This window comes from Fundulus heteroclitus, chromosome 19, assembly GCF_011125445.2.
Source record: "Fundulus heteroclitus isolate FHET01 chromosome 19, MU-UCD_Fhet_4.1, whole genome shotgun sequence".
NCBI classification, from domain to species: domain Eukaryota; kingdom Metazoa; phylum Chordata; class Actinopteri; order Cyprinodontiformes; family Fundulidae; genus Fundulus; species Fundulus heteroclitus.
In genome coordinates this window covers 4,998,196-5,019,520 of record NC_046379.1, presented here as the reverse complement: position 1 = coordinate 5,019,520, position 21,325 = coordinate 4,998,196, and the positions used below count along the sequence as shown (strand labels likewise).

At 42.5% G+C, this 21,325-nt stretch overlaps 1 protein-coding gene across 2 annotated transcripts in view; it reads left to right on the top strand.

Annotated features, from left to right (window-relative positions):
• Positions 1-480: 480 nt before the first annotated feature.
• Positions 481-21,325, top strand: part of cnksr1 (connector enhancer of kinase suppressor of Ras 1) — a 49,042-nt gene continuing 28,197 nt past the window's right edge. For both annotated transcript variants that reach the window (XM_036150384.1, XM_012864586.3), the window contains exons 1-4: positions 481-736; positions 1,785-1,942; positions 6,168-6,370; positions 6,623-6,707. In XM_036150384.1, the coding sequence (XP_036006277.1) occupies positions 685-736; positions 1,785-1,942; positions 6,168-6,370; positions 6,623-6,707 (498 nt within the window). In that variant the 5' untranslated portion in view covers positions 481-684. The remainder of the gene's footprint in view (positions 737-1,784; positions 1,943-6,167; positions 6,371-6,622; positions 6,708-21,325) is intronic.

The window sequence follows — 21,325 nt, the reverse complement described above, 5'->3', positions numbered from 1 at the left end:
AGGATGCTGTTACTACATAATAAAACTTTCGCTACAGGAGGCACAGTTTTAGCCACTTTACAAATTAAAAGGACATATGCCTCTACTTTATGACATGATATGCCCTTTTTTTCTTTTGGCTCTTGAGGGCCGGAGAAATTGCCTCGACGGACCGGATTCGGCCCGCGGGCCTTGAGCTAGACACAAGTGCCCTAAAGAGATGAAATCAATCAGTTTGAATCGGAATCGTTTTCAACAAATATGAGTAAACCTTGTTCGTTGTTTTTTCTTAAAGAAGAAGAAGACTATATCATAATTCCTCTGGTCAGGTGTTGCTCCGCGTTCGCAGAACCGCTGCGTGTGCAAATCTGCGCCTTTCCCACGCACTTCCCCCGGCCTGAACGCAGACTGACTATAAAGGAAGTTATGAAGCCTGAAAGCCGCAGTTCCTGCGCGCAGGTGGGGTTGTCAGGTGGGGGAGGGAGGGAGGGGTCCTGTTGCCGGTGGGGCTTGACAGTTCCGCACCATTGGCTGACACAAGCAGGGGGGGAGACTCTACCTGTTACCTGAGAGAAGGAGTGCCATTCGTCATCATCCGATTCCAGATCAGGATCAAGTTTTCCTTCTTCTTCCAGCAGCCCGGAAAGGTAGAAGTCGGCCAGGACCGCCTGGAGCTGAACCAGCGAGTGGAGCAGGACTCCGAGCATGGAGCCTATCGCGGCGTGGAGCGAGGAGAGAGTCGCCAAGTGGCTCCAAGGTGAGAGCGCAACATTTCCCAACACTTGATCCCTCTCGCAGGTACCTTGGATCGGGCGGTTAGGTCGAAAATAGAAGCAGAATCCTATTGGAAGTGAAAGGTGGAGGTGGAATGAGGAAGTGAAAGAGAGAGAGAGAAAGAGAGAGAGAGAGAGAGAAGCCACAACAGTGCGGCTCTGATCAGTGTCAACAACTAAAGCCAAATCTTTTCAACAACTGTCTCGATAATGGGCTTCTGTTTCTCTTCCCGTTGATTTCGCTGGACCGACTGAAACTGTTCCAGGTTCTGCAAAAACAAAGAGAAGAGATTTAGCCGCAAAGCTCAGCGTGGATTAATGATTTCTTGCACAGTTACAACACAGCGGAGTCCGCTGCCCTGCTCTGCTAACTTTGTAGAAACTTATTACCCGTAGAATACAAAATAAAAAAAATATAAATAAAATAAAACGAGTCATTCATCAGCAGGTTTGCGTTCATGTTGGGATTTACTTTATCTATTTAAAAATCAAAGCACGTCTAAAAGCGACGTGTTGGCCATTTTTGTTTTTGTTTGTTTTTGTAACATTTTGTCAAAAATGGCATTTAGCCTTTGAATGGAAAAGCTTTAGTTTGCATTGCAGCATTTAAACACTTCCTGTAACCGCTGTCACGCCACGCCTGGTGTTTTTACCTCTCATTTAGCCATGAGCTACGACTCTTTGACGTTTGGACGGCCTCCATGCCATCACCCTAATCTTTAGCTCGCTCCTCAAATTCTTCATCAGCTTCCAGTGAGCACTGGCTGAGCAACACCACGATGTTTCTATTTAGCCCGAAGAAGCACGTCGGTAAAGTTAAAAGAGTCAAAGATCCTCCAGGTGGACGAATTGACTTGATTTGCTGAGGTTTCGGTGGGACTTTCTCATTTCTTTGCTGCTCTACACGAACCAGAGGCAGGAGGCATTTTATCATGCTGCTACACGCATAAGGTTTTTCTGACAGTGGAGAATTTCCATGTAGACTCCTGTCCTGTGCACAGTAAAACCTCTCTTTTTTTAAACGACTTCCAGGTCTGGATGCTCCCACCGATCAGTACCAGGTGTCGGAGTGGCACCTGTCGGGTCTGGACCTGCTGCAGCTGACGGCCCAGGATCTGGAGGACTTGGGGGTTCAGAAGATCGGACACCAGGAGCTCATCCTGGAGGCTGTGGAGAAGCTCTGCTCCCTGGTGAGTGAGGATGCGCAGCTGTGCGGGTTTGTCCGCCGTGCACACCTGCAGCGGCCCGTTGTGTCTCCAAGGCTTCCCCCTGTGGGAGCAGCTATCAGGATATCAACTGAGTCGTCATGCCCATGTTTGGCAAGGGTGGTGGATATTCTGCGATGCAGCAGCGTGGTGATTTTCATCTCTGAGATGCATTCAGATCTTGCTGTTGTTTGCACAGTTGCACCAGAGACTGCAGGATAATCTTATAAAATCCTGCCAGCGTACCCAGACCCGCCGTACTGACTGACTTCACCTGGGTGCCACTTTGATCTTACGTTCCAGCTGCCATCCATTCAAGGGTTAGTCGTAAAAAACCCTACCTGCATTATCTATATCAGCATCAACAAGTTGCTCGACTGTCTACCAAAGTGCATGTTGACAACTGCTGTGTGTCCTTTGCGATACTCGGGAGCGTTGGCAGCCACACGCCGGTGCGTCTCACCAAATTAGATGGTTATGAAAAGAAAATTCAGTAATTCAGTTCAGGAGGTGAAAGACATTTTATCGTGTAGATGTATCACACACAGAGTGACATATTGTTTACTTTTGGAAACTCAACATCCTGACCTGCACAGTATTTAATCCAGGAATGTGGGCCTACTGAAAGTTATGCCCATATACTGTACGGTACATATGCTTTTAATACGCGGCTGGTCCTCCTTTTGCATCAGTTTCAGCGTCGGTGTATCGTGCCATGGAGGGCATCAGCATGTGGCTATGCTAACACCGTGGTCATCCAACCAGCTTTGAAAATGAAACCAGCCTGTCCATAAAGCTTGTCAGCAGGAGAAAGCGTGAAGGGATATAAATGTCCGCCTTAGTGCAGCGACTTTTGGACTTGATAAAGCACAGCCTGGATCCACCAGCAGATGACCCGGCTCCTAAATTCATCACTGACCGTGGAAACCTGGAGAGGCTCGGTCCAGATGTGAGACAGTTAGCCCATGCCATGGATGGGTCTGTTCGTGGCGCCTGCTGAAGTGCTTCATCTTCCCCAAACTGTTGAATGGGGTTTTGCTTCACGATCCTTTCAAGGCTGCAGCTGACATCAGTCACAATGCCAGGCCGCTTTTTTCCCTTTCTATTCATTTTTCTTTGACGCAGCGCTCTGACCAGCCAGCATCTCCAGCGAGGATCTCTTGTTGCTTACCCTTGCGTAGATCACAACATAACATTTTTGCCTTTAATTGGTTTCGTGTAATATTCTACCTTTCTAAGAAACTTTTATTTCATACTCATTCAGATTAACCAAACTAAACATTTGAAATATATCACTCTGTGTTTGATGAATCCGTGCAATGTGGATCAAAAGACAGGAATTACTTACCCTTTTAATCATTTTCTAATTCAGATTCAGATCCATGTGCAATTAAACGCGCTCACCCTACTTTTGAAGTCTTGATCCTTTTATTCTGTAGAAATATTTTCTCTGTGAAACGTGTGAGGAGGCTTGATAAAATGAGCTGTTGTGTGGGGAGATTTGCGGTCGCACCAGAATAGTCTTTTGCTTTAATTTAACCAATTGATTCAGCGGGATGGTGGCAGGCAAATGTCCAGCTTTGGTGACGTAACAGCCTGCAAACAGCAGACTAAGACGGCTTAAACCGCTTGTTGTCGAGTTCTCGAATTAACCGTGGTGCGGATTGGAGCCGTAGGCCTGGAGTCTGTGTGAATGAGGAGGACTGGTCCTCTCGTAGTTGCCGTCTCCCTCAAACAGACCTTGTGTGTGGGTGTTTGTGTGTGCCGTGATGCTCCGTGAAGCTCCAACACTGTGCTCATTCATAAAAAAAAAAAAACACACCATCAGATGCTCACATGGCACAGGCTGAACACTTTCAAGTGCACAGCTACATAATTAACAGCTCCATAAAAGATTCATGGCCACTTGTTGACGAGCTCGTTCAAGTGGCTGGATGATGTGTGCCAACGAAGCCGGACCGGTCAAAAGCACTTGACCCTGCGGCGAGTGGACGCTAACAATCAAACGCTCTGGTTTAGCAGCTCTGAAGAGCCGAGCTTTTCATGATGCCATGCAGAAAATTGGGGTGATAGAGATGTAAAAAAAAAGAATACTTAAATATCATCTCTATGTCTTAGCTAGCCTCTGATTTAGATGTAAATTAGTGTGAGGTGCGGCGTTATGTGCACCGTTTGTTAGGAAAGGAAACAAGCATTCCTTATTGGAAAGTGAGTGACATGTAGAGCTGGACGATATAGAAGAAAAGCATATCGGTAAAATAGAAATCATATTGATCGATATCGATAATTATCAACAAATTAAACACATATTTTAAGTGCATCTCAGGCATTTTACGCTGTTGCTTAGCGACCTATTTTTAGATACAGACACACAAACACTTAATTCAAACTCAACCCTTTATTCAAACAACCTTTTTTAAAGACTTGCAGTTTTAAAAAAAAAAAAAACATGTGAACTCTTTGGAGGGGGCGGTGCTTGGTTTCTGTGTCTGCGTTTGTGATTGGTTGGGAGGATGTAATGACTGTAGTATTAACCTACATGATGGTCTGGAATGCAAAAGAAGGAAAACTGTTATTCTTGTGAACTTTTTATTGACCCTTTTTTTATCTATCATAGATAATATGATTATTGATCGATAAATATCATCATTGAATAATCGTCCAGCTCTAGTAGCACGTGCTGGTTCTCCCTGACCCACTGGGGAGGACTTTAAGCCCAATAGTACTCAACCTTAGCCTCGTAATTCTCTGGGTTTTTCATATATTTTCCAAAGGGCACACAGAAATGAAGGGAAACCTGCAATGTGGGCATGCAATGATGACAAAATTTAAAGATCTTGTGCAAATGGATCATGATTAATAAAAATTATAATGACTTGAATAAATGTGAATGTTTCGGTCCTGACTTAATGACATAGAACCTCTGGGAGGAGCTAAAGACTAAAGTAACGGTGAAGAGACCTTCCCACCGTAAAGACTCGCCGCTTGTCTCCAAAGATGAACCATCAAATTTAACTGGAGACATGCCAGCAATCATAAGAAAGGTGACTGATTGCTAAAATGCTAAACAATGCAATTTCAGTTGATTATTGAGAAGCATATACGTTGTTTCTGACACGGCAATTTTTTAAAATTATATAAAGTTATTTTTAACACAATTGATACTACTTTTACATTTTTTATCATCTTTTGAAAGATGGCTGTCTCATTTTACATCAGAAAAAAACTTTTTGGCAGAGTAGAAATATGAATCATTAGGGGGTTAACTGTACATACAAATATAATTTTTTTTTTATATATATATATACCAAATCAATTCCATTACTATTATTATTATTATTGCTTTCAGACTTATTTATATTTGAATTCTTCTTTTTTTATTTAATTATGTAGCATTAAGCGGGTCAGAAAATGGATGGATGGATGGATGTTTTTATCATCCATCCATCTTCTAACACGCTTGTCCCTGCTGGGGCGATGAGGGGTGTTGGTGTCTATCTCCAGCTGTCAATGGGAGAGAGGCGGAGTTCACCCTGGACAGGTCTCTAGTCTATCACAGTGTTTTGATCATGTATTTTATATTTATTTAATTTTCAAAACATTTTTCTTTCCATTCTTTATTGTTTCCTTGTGGAGAACAGGTGCAGAAGTGACATTTTCCACCACAACCATCCTTCTGATGTCTGGTTTACGCTGATTCTGTAGATCCATTTCATTTTTTCTTTCTCACAGTTTTTTTTTTCTGTTTGGCTCAACGTTGAATGGACAACTCTTAAATAGCACTTTTCTACCCATTCAGACGACTCAAATTACCCTCTCTTTTCAAACGTTGGAGTGTTTTCTGGTGGGATTATTTGGAATTGCTAGGGTTGTATATCTTGTAATGCGCTATGTGTTGCTCAAAATTGGATAAAAGGTTTAATTAAAAAAAGTTTGATTTAAAAGGAATAAAGAGAGCCGAATACCTGAAGAGGAAAACATAGTTCTGTTTTAGGCCTTCCGTGGATTTATTCAAACCAGACAGCAGAAAAGTCACAGGAAATGAAGGAGAGTCTGAGATTTGTACGTTTGGATCGCAGCCAGAAACAAACCACAGTGGAGATGTGACTTATAAAAACATCGCTACCCTCTGAGGGGTTTGGTGGCAGCAGGGGGTGGGATGCACTGCCCAGCCGTTACCTATGTGTGTGTGTGTGTGTGTTGCCTCCAGACTTATGGCATGGGAGGAGAGAGCCTGCGAGGCCTGACGGAGAAGCTGCGTGCCGTTGCCCACTCCATGCAGATGGGCATCCAGGGCCGCTGGCGCCTCAACGGCTACGACGGCCGGAGCACCACCAAGCTGCCAGCTGGCATTCTGAAGAACGTAATTGAGCTCATCACTTCTTCTAAAGGCCTCTTCTCTTTGCTCAACAGGTTGGTAAAGAGGAAGTCCTAAATGCATCATTGTGAAACCTTTTTTTTTCCTAGATATTATTACAGGGGATTGTTTATAAAACGCATAGTTGCATCTGTAGTTTTTGTATGGATTGTGTGTTAAAAACAGTGTTTCCTCCCCTGGAGTCTCGTCTCATCTTTAATTATGTGTGAAAGCTCTCTTAATACTTTTTTCTCCTAAATTACTCCCCATCCATCTGAAGTGACTTGTAGCAAAAAATGTCTTTGCAGATATCAGTTATCGCAGCTCAGCGGATACGCCTCCACCCGGAGTATTTTCACTCACTGCAGAGACCTGGGAGACATCGTGCACAAGGTGGGTCTGTTTGTTTGCCCAGCTTCCGCACATCTGTCGAGCTCAAACCTCACGCTTCCCAACCCTTTCAGCTGCCGCGTCTGTTTTCGCGCCGCAACGCTCGACTTTCTGTGCGAGGTCGGCACACTTTGCAGCGATTTTCGTTCCTGAATCCTCGATGTGTTTCATCTTAACAGGAACTGTGCCGGACTGAGCTGTTTTCAGTCGTAATGTCAGGCATGATCTGTATCCTAAAGAGGAACCACAATCAGCTGGGTGTCTGCCAGCTTCTTTTAATTATTTTTCTTTATTCAACCAATTAAACTAAACGAGAAAAACCGAAGCACATGAGCACCCGTCTGTTCCTCAGCTTAGCCGTACTTATGCTGCTGCTGCTGTTTTTTTTTTTTTTTTTTATCTGTAAATTCCTGAGATATTTGCAGGGAGGTGGCACCTCCATGGAGCTTCAGCAGAAAAAAAAACAAAAACATTTAGCTGGATTGGGTTTCTGCTTCCGCCATCTTGGCGTTGTGAAATGCTCGAAAGAAACAGGAGAAGAAAGAATACTCATAACAGGATACATGAGAGGTGGACGAAAAGTGTTTAGCGGTACTTGTGGCAGAGAGGACAGGCCTGGATATGTTGCACTGCCCGCCGGGGGGAGGGAGGGAGGGAGGGAGGCAATCAGAGAGCAAGGGAGGAGACTTTCAGAGGGATTGTACTGCCTCTGTCAATGACTTCTAGGCGCCTAGGGGAGTGAACAACAAACAAGCGAGCAACGCGCAGCGAGAGGCGGGTTGCTCTGAAACACACCAGAAGGGAAAAACAAGCTGATAGAGGTAAAGCAAAGAAGAGGAAATCAGAGAAGAAGCGACTAACAGCAGTGAAGAGCGTTCGGACCCGAGCGCAGAGACCCAGTTTTTAGAGGAGGTTATATTTATCCGTTCCTGGAAACCTGCCCGGGATGACAGGTACTGTTCCCAGCTCTCTGATCGGATAACGCAGCACAAGGTGATCCTTCCGCTCCTGCTTTTAGATTCTGCTCCAGGGAAGCACTTATGGAGAGCTTAGTTTTCCGACCTATTAGGTTTAAAACACTCTCTGGGTTGTTTGAAACAAAGAATCAGAATCTCTAAGAAATAAATGTTTTAAAAATGAGCTGTAAGGCGAGATCAGGTGTCGGACGCTGTGGGGCGGGTGGCACGGATCAGAAGTAAAAGTTAAACTCTGTGGATCGGTCTATTTTAGCCGTGACAATGTTCTAATGAACCTTGAGAAACAACGAGAATGAAAGGAAGTGTGGATATGGAAATTATTTAGTGTGTTGACTCTGAGAAGATGTTTCTTTTTTTTGTCCTACGCAATGATTCAGAGCTGGCCGTGTTGACGGCTGTTTTCATTCATTTCTGGCAACAAACACACGGGGAGGAAAGCTTAGTCAGTGATAAGCGAGTTAAAAGTGCTCACCTTTTTTGGTATTTGCTCAGTAGATTGACAACTGTTTTATTTATAGGTGATCTAGCAGTTCCTGTTTTTTTGGCTGCGTGCGTGCTGACAGCTACAGAGCACAGAGGAGATTTTGTTATTTTGACAAAAAATGCAGCTCCTGAAAAAAAGCGGCTTTAAATCATTATTTCAGGTCTTTGAAAGTGACACGGAGCGTTTATCTAAAAAGTTTGAAAAAGTTCCTTTAAATCAACTGTAATAACTTTCATACTGATTTACCATGCAAAAATTTTCATCCGCGTTGAAACGTCCTACATTTTGTCTTGTTGCAACCATAGATTTTAATGCATTTTATTGACATTTTATGTGATAGATCAACACAAAGTGGTGCGCAACTGTAAAGAAGGGAGGAAAAGGAAGTGTGATTTTTACAGTCCACAACAAACGATCTGAACTGTGGGATATGCATTTGAATTAACCCCTTATAGTGCGATACCCCTAAATGAATTTAGGTGCAACTAATTCCTTTAGAGGTCAATCGGTAAAGAAAAGTCCACCTCTGTGTAATTTAATCTCAGCATTAATTTAAGATGCTCAGTGAGGGCCACAGAGGTTTGTTAGAGAAAACTGGTGCATCATGGAGACAAAGAAAACCCACCGGATCAGGGTGGACGTTGTGGAGAAGTTTAGAGCCGAGTTCGGTTATCAAACAGAATCCCAAACTTTGAGCGTCTTCCAGAGCTTTGTTCAATTTATCTTCTGAACATGGACCAAATGTAGACCTAACATGACATTGAGAGCCCGCTAGACCTGTGGTTCTCAAATATTTGCTGTTGCACCCCCATTTGAAGTATGTAAAAATTTCAGGCTCCCTCAGCCCAACAAAATGGGTCAGAAATGTAACTTTTACTGTTTTCTCTCTTAATGCATTGAAACTGTCGCTCTAAAGATTACCCAGAATCACTTTTTTTTTTAGAACAGTTAAATATATTCTATAACACCAGTTTCTAACAACTACAACTTTTCAACATTTTATAAACTATATGATATAAACAACAGTCTAAAATATGAAGCCATTAATATTAAAGACAAATTACTATTACGTTAAGTTTTATACTCTTTCAGGAGTGAATTATTATTCATCAACACATTTTCATAGCTACGCTGCCAATGCAGTGAAGCTGTTGAATAATATAAACCAGTTCTGGTTGTACAGATTATTTATTGCCCAATGATTTCACTCATATCTATATCTGTGTTATTTGATAATCATCAATAAACAAAAATTCAAACCACAAATTTAAACCTTGACAGTAAACCAAAAGAACACATAACGTTATAACAGCTAGTTTTTTTTTTTCTTGAATACAACCTCTGAGCAAAATGTGGTTTATTCAAGTGTATTACAAGTATACTTATGTCATACTTAAAATGAGGCAGTGTACTTGAAGTTTACTTTTTATAAACTATCTTTCATATTATTAACTAAAGTATAGTGGAGTATACTTGACTTATACTGAAAAGTATAAACAGAAATCTAAGACTAAGTACATTAATACTAAGACTAACTAAAATACTAAATACTAGTATTTTACTAGTAATTTTAATACCAAAATTAACTTTAAGTTTTGCAAAGGGTAGTATATAATAGGTGCTAATGTACAGAATAACCATGAAACCACTAAATGTTTTTGCGAAAGCAACCCGTTTCCAAGCTGTTTACAATATTCACAACCAACTCACCATGTTGGTCTATGTATGGAAATGTGAGTGAGAAGTAATCTGATGGATTTACTTAGATTTCTAGTGGCTTTTTATGGCTGAAAGGTAACTTCCGCTGTCGGCCGAACCCACTCCGGTTTCCACCAATCCGCCCGAATAAACATAATTTAACAAATTCGTAAAGCCTCATAGTGGAGTGAAAGGAGAGCGCCTTACACGTTGCTCTGAGGAATAATGAGAACCCCCTGCTGTTCCTACTACTGACTGCAGATTCAGACAAATAGGGCTGAGAAAAAAGGAAAAAGGCAAGGCTATTCTTCCGTGTCATTCCTTCGTGCCCCCTGGGGGGCGCACAACACTATCTGAGAACCACTGAGCCAGACTGAGAACCTGAGAACATCCAGGAAACCAATGGTAACTCTGGAGGAGCTGCAGAGATCCACGGCTCAGCTTGGGGAATCTTTGGACGTTGGTGGACTGCATTAATTTGTTGATGAGTGGCAAGAACGAAAAACATTATACAGGGAAACTAACACTGTGGAGGGAAACTAACACTGAACATAAACCTAAAGCCATTAAATGTAATGGTGGCACCATCATGCTGTGGGGATGCTTTTCTTTAGCAAGGAGTTGGAGATGGAGTTGAATACAGGACATTTCTGGAGATTGGACAGAGATTCACCTTCCAGCATGACAACGATCCTAAACATACTGACAGAAATACAATAGGGTGTTTTCACTGACGTCACTGGCCAACTTCCGGTCCGCCATATTGGGTGGCACACTTCCTTATCTCTAGTTGTCTTACACGTATTATCGTATCGCGAATGGATAAGTACGCCAGCACGCTAGAGCGACCAGATAAGGACGTATATCTGAGGAAATGTTCCGTGATCGACCATATGGACCCGTATGCCCTCCACGGTGCCTTGTTTAGCCGTAATCCAGATGCATTACCTGGTGTTCGGTGAAAACCCTCTGCACACTCTTGAGGAAATGAGAGCTTACAAGGATCTAGAGGCTCACAACCAGTTCACATCTGGTTATGTACATCAAGGAAATCGCCATCATACGTGGACGGGTGAGTTTTAATAAGGTGGTAAAAATTTAAACAATCCGACGCAAATGTGTTGCAAATGTGTGTGCGCGAAGGCGCTTGGCTGCAAGGCCGATCGACGCCGCTCGCGGCTTTAATTATTTAAGCAGAACAATGACCAGTGCAAAATTAAGTTGTATTTACCGTATTGGCGCCGGTAGGAGCTGCAGATCATAAAGCCAGCAAACAGTGGGAACACAGCAACTCGTTCAAAGGTAAGCTGCGATCAGACGGGCTCTGGCCCATGCTAGTTTAGTAGCTGCTAACCGTTAGCGCTAACAACCACTCGCGCATGTAATGTACTTTTAACTTGCTGCTATGTGTTTCAAACGTTTAGAACACACTCTCATTGACATCGGGATACTGTGGAAAGTTATGTTCGGTCTTACAGCCGCGATCCAAGCGAGCCGACGATCTCTTTATCTCTGTAACTCGTTCAAAGGTAAGCTGCGCTCAGCCGGGCTCTGGCTCATGCTAACCGTTAGCGCTAACAACCACTCGCGCATGTAATGTACTTTTAACTTGCTGCTATGTGTTTCAAACGTTTAGAACACACTCTCATTGACATCGGGATACTGTGGAAAGTTATGTTCGGTCGACTTACAGCCGCGATCCAAGCGAGCCGACGACTCTTTGTTATCTCTGACGCTTGTTCTCCGTGGTTGCGCCTCCAGGCAGGAAAGCGGTGGAAAATTTATCTGTTTCTATGTTTTTCCCATGGCGATCATGTGTTGCGCTGTTACAGCCCACAATACAGCAACGGTTTACCATGGTTGAAATCAAGTTAAGGTGAAATTAATCAAATTAAAACACGGCTGAGAGAGGGAGTACAGTATGCGGTAGTAATAGGCAGTAGAGGCGGCGGAGGCAATCAACATGACAGCCGCGGAAAGTAATAAGTCATAACGCCCAAGCCCTATTATTAATATATTCTTCTTATATGTTTTAAATACTTAACAGTTAATTACCTGTGACAAAGTGAGCACCGCAGACTCTGGCGTATTCCAGCTTAACAACGTCCAAATCGGACCTGGATATCCGTGTCAGCCATAGGTGACAGCGTTGTTCAGACGGCTGTTTTTTTTTTTCACACTGATTCACTATCACGGCTGGTAGGCGATAGAAAGAGCGTTGATCTCCACCTCCACGGGCCGTGCAACCAACCATTAAACACGTTTTCCCCATTGTTCACTTCCAATACTGCCTAAGGCGTCATACAATGCAGGTCAACGGTGCGAAACGACTGCCACCCAATATGGCGGACGCGCTGAGTAGTCACGTGAGCGTGACGTCAGCTGAAAACCCCCTATTAGATCAAAAGGTCCTCAACCTGTGGCTCTGGAGCCACATCTGGTCCTTCAGGGCCTCCACAGGGGCCCTTAAAATGTTTGAACGGAAGTGATAAGGTCATTCTTACTTCACTACACTTTTATGCACTCCTTCATGTTGGTGAATCACATTAGTTCCCAATGAAATGCACTGAAATTTGCAATTGTAAGGCAGAAAGTGGGGAAGTTGAAGGGGTGTGAAAAGATTTTTACGCACTCCTCATACATCGTCAAGGCAAAGATAACCCTACAAGCTTTGCTGCAACACATAACACCAGTCTATATGTGAGAACTGAGTACTGCTTGGCCACGCGGAGCAAAGTCATGGTAGCTTAAACCTTTGCTCGCGGCTAATTGAATCTGGTGTCATCCCCCGCGTGACATTTGTGTTGTCAGGGGCCCAGGGCTCAATCGTGACGTCTTTTCTAAAGAGGCGCTTCCACAGAAGCTGCACCACATCCTTCACAAAAGAAAGGACTCTTATGAGTTGTTTCTCCACGTCTGTGTGCGTTTGAGAGCGTATTTCTTTCTCCCACCCTGGGGGCGATCAGGGTCAGCAGTCAGCTGGTGTTGCCAGGACCCAACACTTAACTTGTCAACGTTTCACTGCGCCGCTGCCTCAGTTTGCTTTGAAACAGCCAGGCAGCAGCCAAAGTTGAAGAGATTAAGGGCAAAAAGAAAAAAGGGTGAACTTCCAGGTACGTGAGATTTATTCCCTTTCTGAAAGGATTTCTGCATTAACTAAACATTTCATTGCACCTTTAAAAAAGAAAACAAAAACAAAACAAGGAATGCGACTTTTCTTTAATGTGCAGCTTGGGTTATATAATGCTTCAGCTTGACAGGAAATGTACGCTAATAGACTAAAACCCAACATTGTGGTCACTGGCTTAGGTAATATTAACATGCTTCAGCAGAGCGGATAACTTATTAAGAAGGCAGAAAGGAGAAAATCCTCAGACGGTAAAGGAGACCCCCCGACAAACGCAAAGCTGAGCTGGTTTTCTCCAGGAGAGAAGCAGTGTGCAGTTTGATTGAATGATCGCAGCAGGTGTTAGGTGAATCATCGTATTTATGTTTCCTAATCTTTTTATAGCACTTCTGACCTGGTAGCTAGCAATATGAAACATCAGCAGAGTGAGTTTGAGAAATAAGAATGAACTGTTGTCGTGGAACAAGATCTTTGATTTTACTGCGTGATCTGAACCAGTCAGTAGGAACATTTATTATTATCTTTAACGAAATCCACATTGTCTGGTGCATTCTCCGTGGCTTGGGCTTGTGTTGGAGCACGACGGTGCACATACAATTTTTTTCTCAGAGCAGTTCTCCCAAGCTGCATCCATGGACGTCTTTTTAAAGCACCTGATTGATCGAGAAAGACAATTCCCAACACCAACACGGTCCAACCCTTTGGACAATCCAGACACCTATTTTGTGGCGGCTTACTTTGATTTCCTACTGATTTCTGTGTAGCACAATTCTTTTTGATTAATTATGGGAATAAATATTCAAAAATGCCTAAATCTTAAAAGTACATTTAGAGAATTGTAAAATATTTTCAGAAGATTTAATATCAGACCCTGTTTGCACAGATGTGAGCATAACTAACATTTGGGGTAGATGAATCCTGTGAAATATGAGAAATTATTACCCTCAATCAGACTAAATAAAAACAATAAAAAAAACCTCCTGTGCCCCGTTTCAGAAAGCTGGGTTAGTGGATATCCAGAGTAAATTCCCCGGCTTTTCCTTTTCAGAAAGCTCAGAAGCCTTGACCCCGAGAAAACATATGACATCAAATTGAAACGACCCTGCTACTGAGCAGAGTTGTTAGGGCTAACCCTGAGTTTTTCCTACTTTTTAGCTGAGATCTGCACGAGGATGGGTCAGAAAAGGCGCAAATCCTCAGAAAGACCTGAGTGGTCTGGAGGGTTGATGCCCTGATAACAAGTCTGTGATGGATTTAGGTGCAAAGCCATTCAGGGATTTATAGACTAACAGAAGGATTTTAAAGTCTATTCCCTGAGATCCAGGGAGCCATGGAAGGACTTCAGAACCGGGTCCATGTTCTCTACGTTCTTAGTCTTAGTAAGGACTTCAGAACCGGGTCCACATTCTCTACTATCTTAGTCTTAGTGAGGACTTCAGAACCGGGTCCATGTTCTCTAGGTTCTTAGTCTTAGTGAGGACTTCAGAACCGGGTCCATGTTCTCTACGTTCTTAGTCTTAGTGGAAGGACTTCAGAACCGGGTTCATGTTCTCTATGTTCTTAGTCTTAGTAAGGACTTCAGAACCGGGTCCACATTCTCTACTATCTTAGTCTTAGTGAGGACTTCAGAACCGGGTCCATGTTCTCTACGTTCTTAGTCTTAGTGAGGGCTTCAGAACCGGGTCCATGTTCTCTACGTTCTTAGTCTTAGTGAGGACTTCAGAACCGGGTCCATGTTCTCTACGTTCTTAGTCTTAGTGAGGACTTCAGAACCGGGTCCATGTTCTCTACGTTCTTAGTCTTAGTGGAAGGACTTCAGAACCGGGTCCAGGTTCTCTACGTTCTTAGTCTTAGTGAGGACTTCAGAGCCGGGTCCATGTTCTCTACGTTGTTAGTCTTAGTGAGGACTTCAGAACCGGGTCCATGTTCTCTACGTTCTTAGTCCTAGTGAGGACTTCAGAACCGGGTCCATGTTCTCTACGTTCCTAGTCTTAGTGAGGACTTTTTCCACCTGCGTTCAGCTTTTCGACATTCTCTTTTTTCACTTCTGGAGCATTTCTCCACAGAGATTTCTTCTTCCCGTAAAAAACCTTCACTTTAACTGGAGCAATGCAGTTAATAATGTCTGAGACTTTAGACTGACAGTTATCTACTAGTTCACCTACTGAGTTGCAGGGCAAAGAGGAAGTGGAAGAGTAAGTGTGGGTAAAAGTTTCCGTGGCATTGTTCTTAAAGGTGCGTTTTCTTATGGTGTCCCTCACTGCATGAAAAGTGAGATTTTCGTCCCCGTAAACTACCGCAGATCTCCCTCATTTTCGGCAGTTAACGACAATTTGCAACCCGCGCTTGTTGCCGTTTTCAGTGCCACAAATTGTCGGAACCGGACTCTGACGTATGTGGAGAGCGATCAGCTGTACTAATGGCCCTAATTAGCATATGAATGCAGCGAACCCGCGTGGCTGGCCAGGTCTGGCTTGAATAACCTACTCAGTATTGGCTGAAACCACTTTTTTTAAATAAGTAAAATCGCTCCTGATTGGCAGCAAAACCACACGTGGCCAGGCCAGGCTTGAACGTTCTTACTGAGTATTGGATGGAACCACTTCTTTCAAACAAGTAAAATCACTCCTGATTGGTTGGCAGATCCCCAATAACTTATTTAGATATATATATATATATATATATATTTATATATATTTATTATATATATTTATTTATTCATTCATTCATATTATGCTGTATATTCATGTTATCCTATGTAGGCTACTACACTATTATTAGGCTACCATCAAGGACATGAATGAATTTATACAGGAAATGAACATTTGCCAGGAAGATGTTTATGCAAAGAAAGAGCTTTATTAAAACAAACAACTATATACAACGCGAGGATCCAAAAACTACAACTCCGTGAACTGTCCGTTTGCCTCCTCGGGGTTGTAGGTAACTGCTGGCGGCGTTCTTTCTGAGGCAGGTCCGATGTGCAGACGCCTCCTGTGCGCGGCTCTGTACTTCGGCGTCGCCTCTAACCGGGACTGCAGCTTCACACAGAGTTCAGAGAGATCCGGTGTTGTGCGCAATTCTGTTCCCCCGTGAAAATCTGTTCCCCCTGTGTCGGGAATGCGCTTTGCAGCCGTTTTCCCGGCGCTTCTAATTGATTTCTCGGTAAAACAACTCATATAATCATGTCATGGTTGTAACAGTCAGTTTAATCGGCAGTTGTTTACAAAATTGTAGAATAAAAATAAACAAACTATGTCTTCTTACGCTGTATTGTGTTATAAATGGCAAGATAAACGGTCTTTTTCCAACTTTTGTCACTTTAACCTGACAAATAAAAGTAAGCCATAAAACACTATTCCAGCACCTACTGTGTATTTATGATTTTACATTGCTGAAAGAGGAGGATGGGATGGCTGATAGCAGGACACAAACATTATGGCTGTTTCTCAATTCACGAGAATGCGAGCGCGTTCTCGTGAATTGAGAAACAGCCTAGACTTCCTGAAAACACAAGACTGTAGACTTCCCAGTACATCCCTTTGTAATATAAAATATGACAGTTTACTGGATTAAGGAAATTTCTAGTATACTACATCCCATCACACATAATGTTTTGAGAATTTAGAAACATTTGCTCTTTATTTCCCAAAGTTTTCGGGAGATGTCTGAAAGACCGTTTATTTATTTTTATTTTACAATTTTGTAAACAGCTGCCGATTAAACTGAATGTTACAACCTTGACATGATTATAGGATTTGTTTTACCGAGAAATCAACTAGAAGCGCCGGGAAAACGGCTGCAAAATGCGCTCCCGACACAGGGGAAACAGAATTGCGCACAACACCGGCCTACGAAATGGCGGCGGCCGTCCAATCCATCCGAGACCACGCCAACAACGCCATCTTCTTCGCCAGGCTGGAAAATAATTAAATGAGAGTGGTATGAATAAAAATCAAACGCAAGTCACAATAACATTAAACAAGGAAGGAGAAGCAGTAAAAACAAGTCACTTACAGATAATGTCGTCTTTATCAACATCGTGTCAATCTGGAATTGCAGACATGGCTCCGAGCAAATAGGAGGTCACCGCCTTGCTCCGGTTCATAGCGCCTGCAATTTGTGTCCGAGTTGTGAAGACGGCATACTGCTTCCTGTAAATGAAAATACACTTTAATAAAGCTTGTTCTTTTGCAAGGCTACTAGGCTAATCTTAGATTTGGTTGTAGGCTAGGCTACTTTTAGCTTAGCTAGCAGTCACCGAACATATTCTTACCTAAGCTTGGGATTCTGCACCCGTCTTCTCTTCTTGGAGTTAGTCTCTCCCGCACAGTTGTTCGACTGCAGAGCCGCCAACTTGTCCTCTATGGACAGCAACCTGGAGTTTACCGAATTCTGCAGTTAAGTGAACCGCTAATTCATATCGGCACTATTAGCTGACGAGACGGTCCGCTTCTTCTTCTTCTTCTTCTTCTTTCGGTTTTTATGGCGGTTGGCAACTAACTTTAATGGTGCATTACCGCCACCAACTGGACTGGAGTGTGGTACTGGAGTCTAACCTTCCCTAATAGGTTGCAAACAAATAAAACAAACACACAAACAAACATAACGAAACAAACCAATCAAAACAAAACAAACAAAAAGATCATACTAAATTATTTTTATTAGTCCTGTATTCCTCAGGAAGCCAATTACGTAGTTTACACTCATTTCCCCTGTGTTTTTTTTTTTTGCAGAAGTTTAGCCTCATCTGTTCTCCTTGTAATTGTAAGACTAGTCTTTGTCTTTCTTCCTGATATTTATTACAGTGTATAATAACATGCTCTATAGTCTCTGGACTACCACAGAATTCAGTTGCCATCAGCATGCTTCTTCATTATTAACAAAGTTTTATTTAGACGTGTGTGTCCATACCTCATTCTAGAAAATACATCCTCCTCCTCCTTGCTTCTGTTTGTATTTCTGCTCTTTCCCACTTTATTCTGAATGTTATAGAACTGTCTTCCAGTCTGCCCACCGTCCCATAATGTTTGCCATTTACCCTTAACTATGTTTTTGACCATACTTTTAATTTCTTCTTTGCTGTAGTGCACTTCAACATCTATATTAGAATGTCTAGCTGCTTGCTTAGCACTTTTATCTGCTAACTCGTTTCCTATTACTCCTATATGAGCTGGTACAATACCAGAGTTATATTAATTCCTGACTTTATTAGATTATTTGCAGCTTGCAGTATATCATACACAATGTCTTGCCTTGATTTTGACTGAAATGTTTTAATACTGATTAAAGCTGAGCTGGAATCTGAAGCAATTACTGCCTTCCTTGGCCTATTGTCCTCCACCCAAAGCAAAGCTAGCCACACAGCAATCAATTCCGCTGTGTAAACTGCTAAATCATCACTCATTCTTTTTCCAACTTTAATGTTTAATTTTGGAATGACATAAGCAACACCCATTCTTTTATTAGTTAGTTTAGATGCATCTGTATATATAGTTAAATCCTCACTATACCTCTCCATTAAAGTGGAACTTATTTTTAGTTCATTAAACCCCATTTCATTTACTTTAACCTGAATGACCCAACCAAAACTTCTGACTTGAACATTTCCACGCTCTTGGCATTGCTTCAGTACCGACTGACTCATATGAGACAGTCCACTGATAGCAATCAGCAGTTTCTTCTCGTCAGTCTGCGGACTGGCTGAAAGTTGTAGATCGCGTCCAAGAGGAGTTGAAGGGGAGTTGAATGCGAGACATGGGTAAACTCCCCCTGCAACCCTGATTTGCATTTGTATAGCTCACAGCATTTTCATTTACATGTTAAAGCCTCCCCTAGAATTAGGAGGAGGGGGGGTCATGGGGGGACCACGCCAAGCAAGGCCCACGTCAATTTCTGACAATTCACGGCAGTTTTCGGTGTTGCCTGCAAATTACCGTGAACAGCCGTTAACCTGAACTTCCACGACAATCTACAGTGCCGCATAGTGACGAAAATCACACTTTTCATGCAGTGCCTTTGGCTAAATGAGTCACGGGAAATTATGCTTTCAAAGGTAACAGAAAAGTGATTAGACACGGCAACATCAGTTACCCAATTGACTTTGGAAATGTTTAGACCTTTAGTGATGATTAAGTCTAAAATATGTCCCTGTTTGTGCGTCGGCTGTTTAACATGTTGAGTTAAACCAAAGTTTCTAAGGCTACGTTCACACTGCAGCCTGAAGTGACCCAATTTCAATTCAATTCAATTTTATTTATATAGCGCCAAATCATGAAACATGTCATCTCAAGGCACTTTACAAAGTCAAGTTCAATCATATTATACAGATTGGGTCAGATTATACAGATTGGTCAAAAATTTCCTATATAAGGAAACCAGTTGATTGCATCAAAGTCCCGACAAGCAGCATTCACTCCTGGAGAAGCGTAGAGCCACAGGAAGAGTCATCTGCATTGTACATGGCTTTGCTGCAATCCCTCATACTGAGCAAGCATGAAGCGACAGTGGGAAGAAAAACCACCCATTAACGGGAAGGAAAAACCTCCGGCAGAACCGGGCTCAGTATGAACGGTCATCTGCCTCGACCGACTGGGGTTACAGAAGACAGAGCAGAGACACAACAAGAGAGACAAAAAAGCACAGAAGCACACATTGATCCAGTAATCTGTTCTACATTAGATGGAAGTAGCGGGTGAGCCGTCTTCTCTGGATGATGTCACAGTTAACAGAACGCCAGACCAGGTGTACCTACTATGAAGAAAAAGAGAGAGAGCAAAAAGTTAAAAGCTGAAATGACGACAGTCATTTCAATGTAATACAATGCAAAACTGGAGAACAGTAGACTGAAGAACAGTAGAAATCAGTAGAGTGAGAAAATTAGACCCTGATGTCCTCCAGCAGCCTAGGCCTATCACAGCACAACTATAGAGATAGCTCAGGGTAACATGAGCCACTTCTAATTTAAAAAATTTTTGCCCATATGCGACCTGGATCGGATCTTTTCATGACAGTATGAACAACACAGATCGGATTTTTTCAAATGCAACTCAGGCCACTTGGATATGTGGTCCTAAATCCGATACGCATCTGATCTTTTCAAATGTGATCTGTGTCTGTACGGCCAAGTCGCATTAATCCGACCTGTACGTCACCGATACTCGACAAACGTCACTAACGGTGGACCTGGCTATGCCAAAGAGTTTGGCTATTGTGCGGTAACAAGCACCTGTTGCAGGTCAATACAGCCCCACAGCAACGCATTTACTCGCTGCTATGGCTGCTGAAGATGTGTGTTTTTACATGAGAGCGCTAAAGAGAGCCGTTCAGACGCACATAAAGGTTGCCTTTGTCATTAGAAAATTATGAATGAAGACAGTATCAGTAAAGCTGCTCATATCACAAAAATTTGTCTCGCTTCCTTTTCAATCTTCTTAAAAAGATCCGGTTGGAGAATAACGTAAAGAATGCAAGATACGCTGCAGCATTATAATCCACGTTTCGCGTCCTCAGCTGCGTATGCGGGACACTTAGGTGTATGAATGCAGTTCACACAGGAGATCACATACAAGTCGCAAGTATTCAGAAATTTGAACGGACACGCAAAAAAATCCGATTTCATAAAAAAATCGGAATTGAGCATCAAGGCCTGCAGTGTGAACGTAGCCTAAGTGTGTCACACAGTTCTTTTGCACTTCTGTCCTCAGGGTTGTCAACATGAAAGTTGAAATAATTAAACAGTCGTAAACAACACATATCACAGATAGGAGGTCATTAAATTCATTAAAAAAGTTTGATTTGGACTTAGGAGGCCTGTAAACATTCAGGAACATAGTTTTACCTGGAGAGCCATTTGAATATTCCCAGAAACACCTTTTTACACTTTAGTGAATCATTAAACAATGTTGCCACTCCTCCACCTTTCCTTTGCTGTCTGCTCTCACAAAGAAAATTGTAGTTTGAAGGTGTCGACTCCAACAGAATAGCTGCTTCATTAAGTTCATGTAACCATATTTCTGTTAAAAACATTACATCAAGATTATTGTCAGTAATGAAGTCATTAATAAAAAACAGTTTTCCTAATGTTTAATAACGCCAGTTTGTATGACTTAGTGGTTGATGATGTCTCTGTGGCAGGTTGCATCTGACGGTTTATGACTTTTAAGTATGATTGTTTATTCCTGCTTGTTATCCTTTCAGCTTTGTTATCTCTGCCATGTATCATCACAGATATTTCACAGCTATCTCCCACCTCACGTCTGAAAAGGTTGCTGCTGGGGCCTGTTGTGTATCGCAGAGAAGTCATCTGAAGGTCCCGAGCACAGGCATGTTCCTG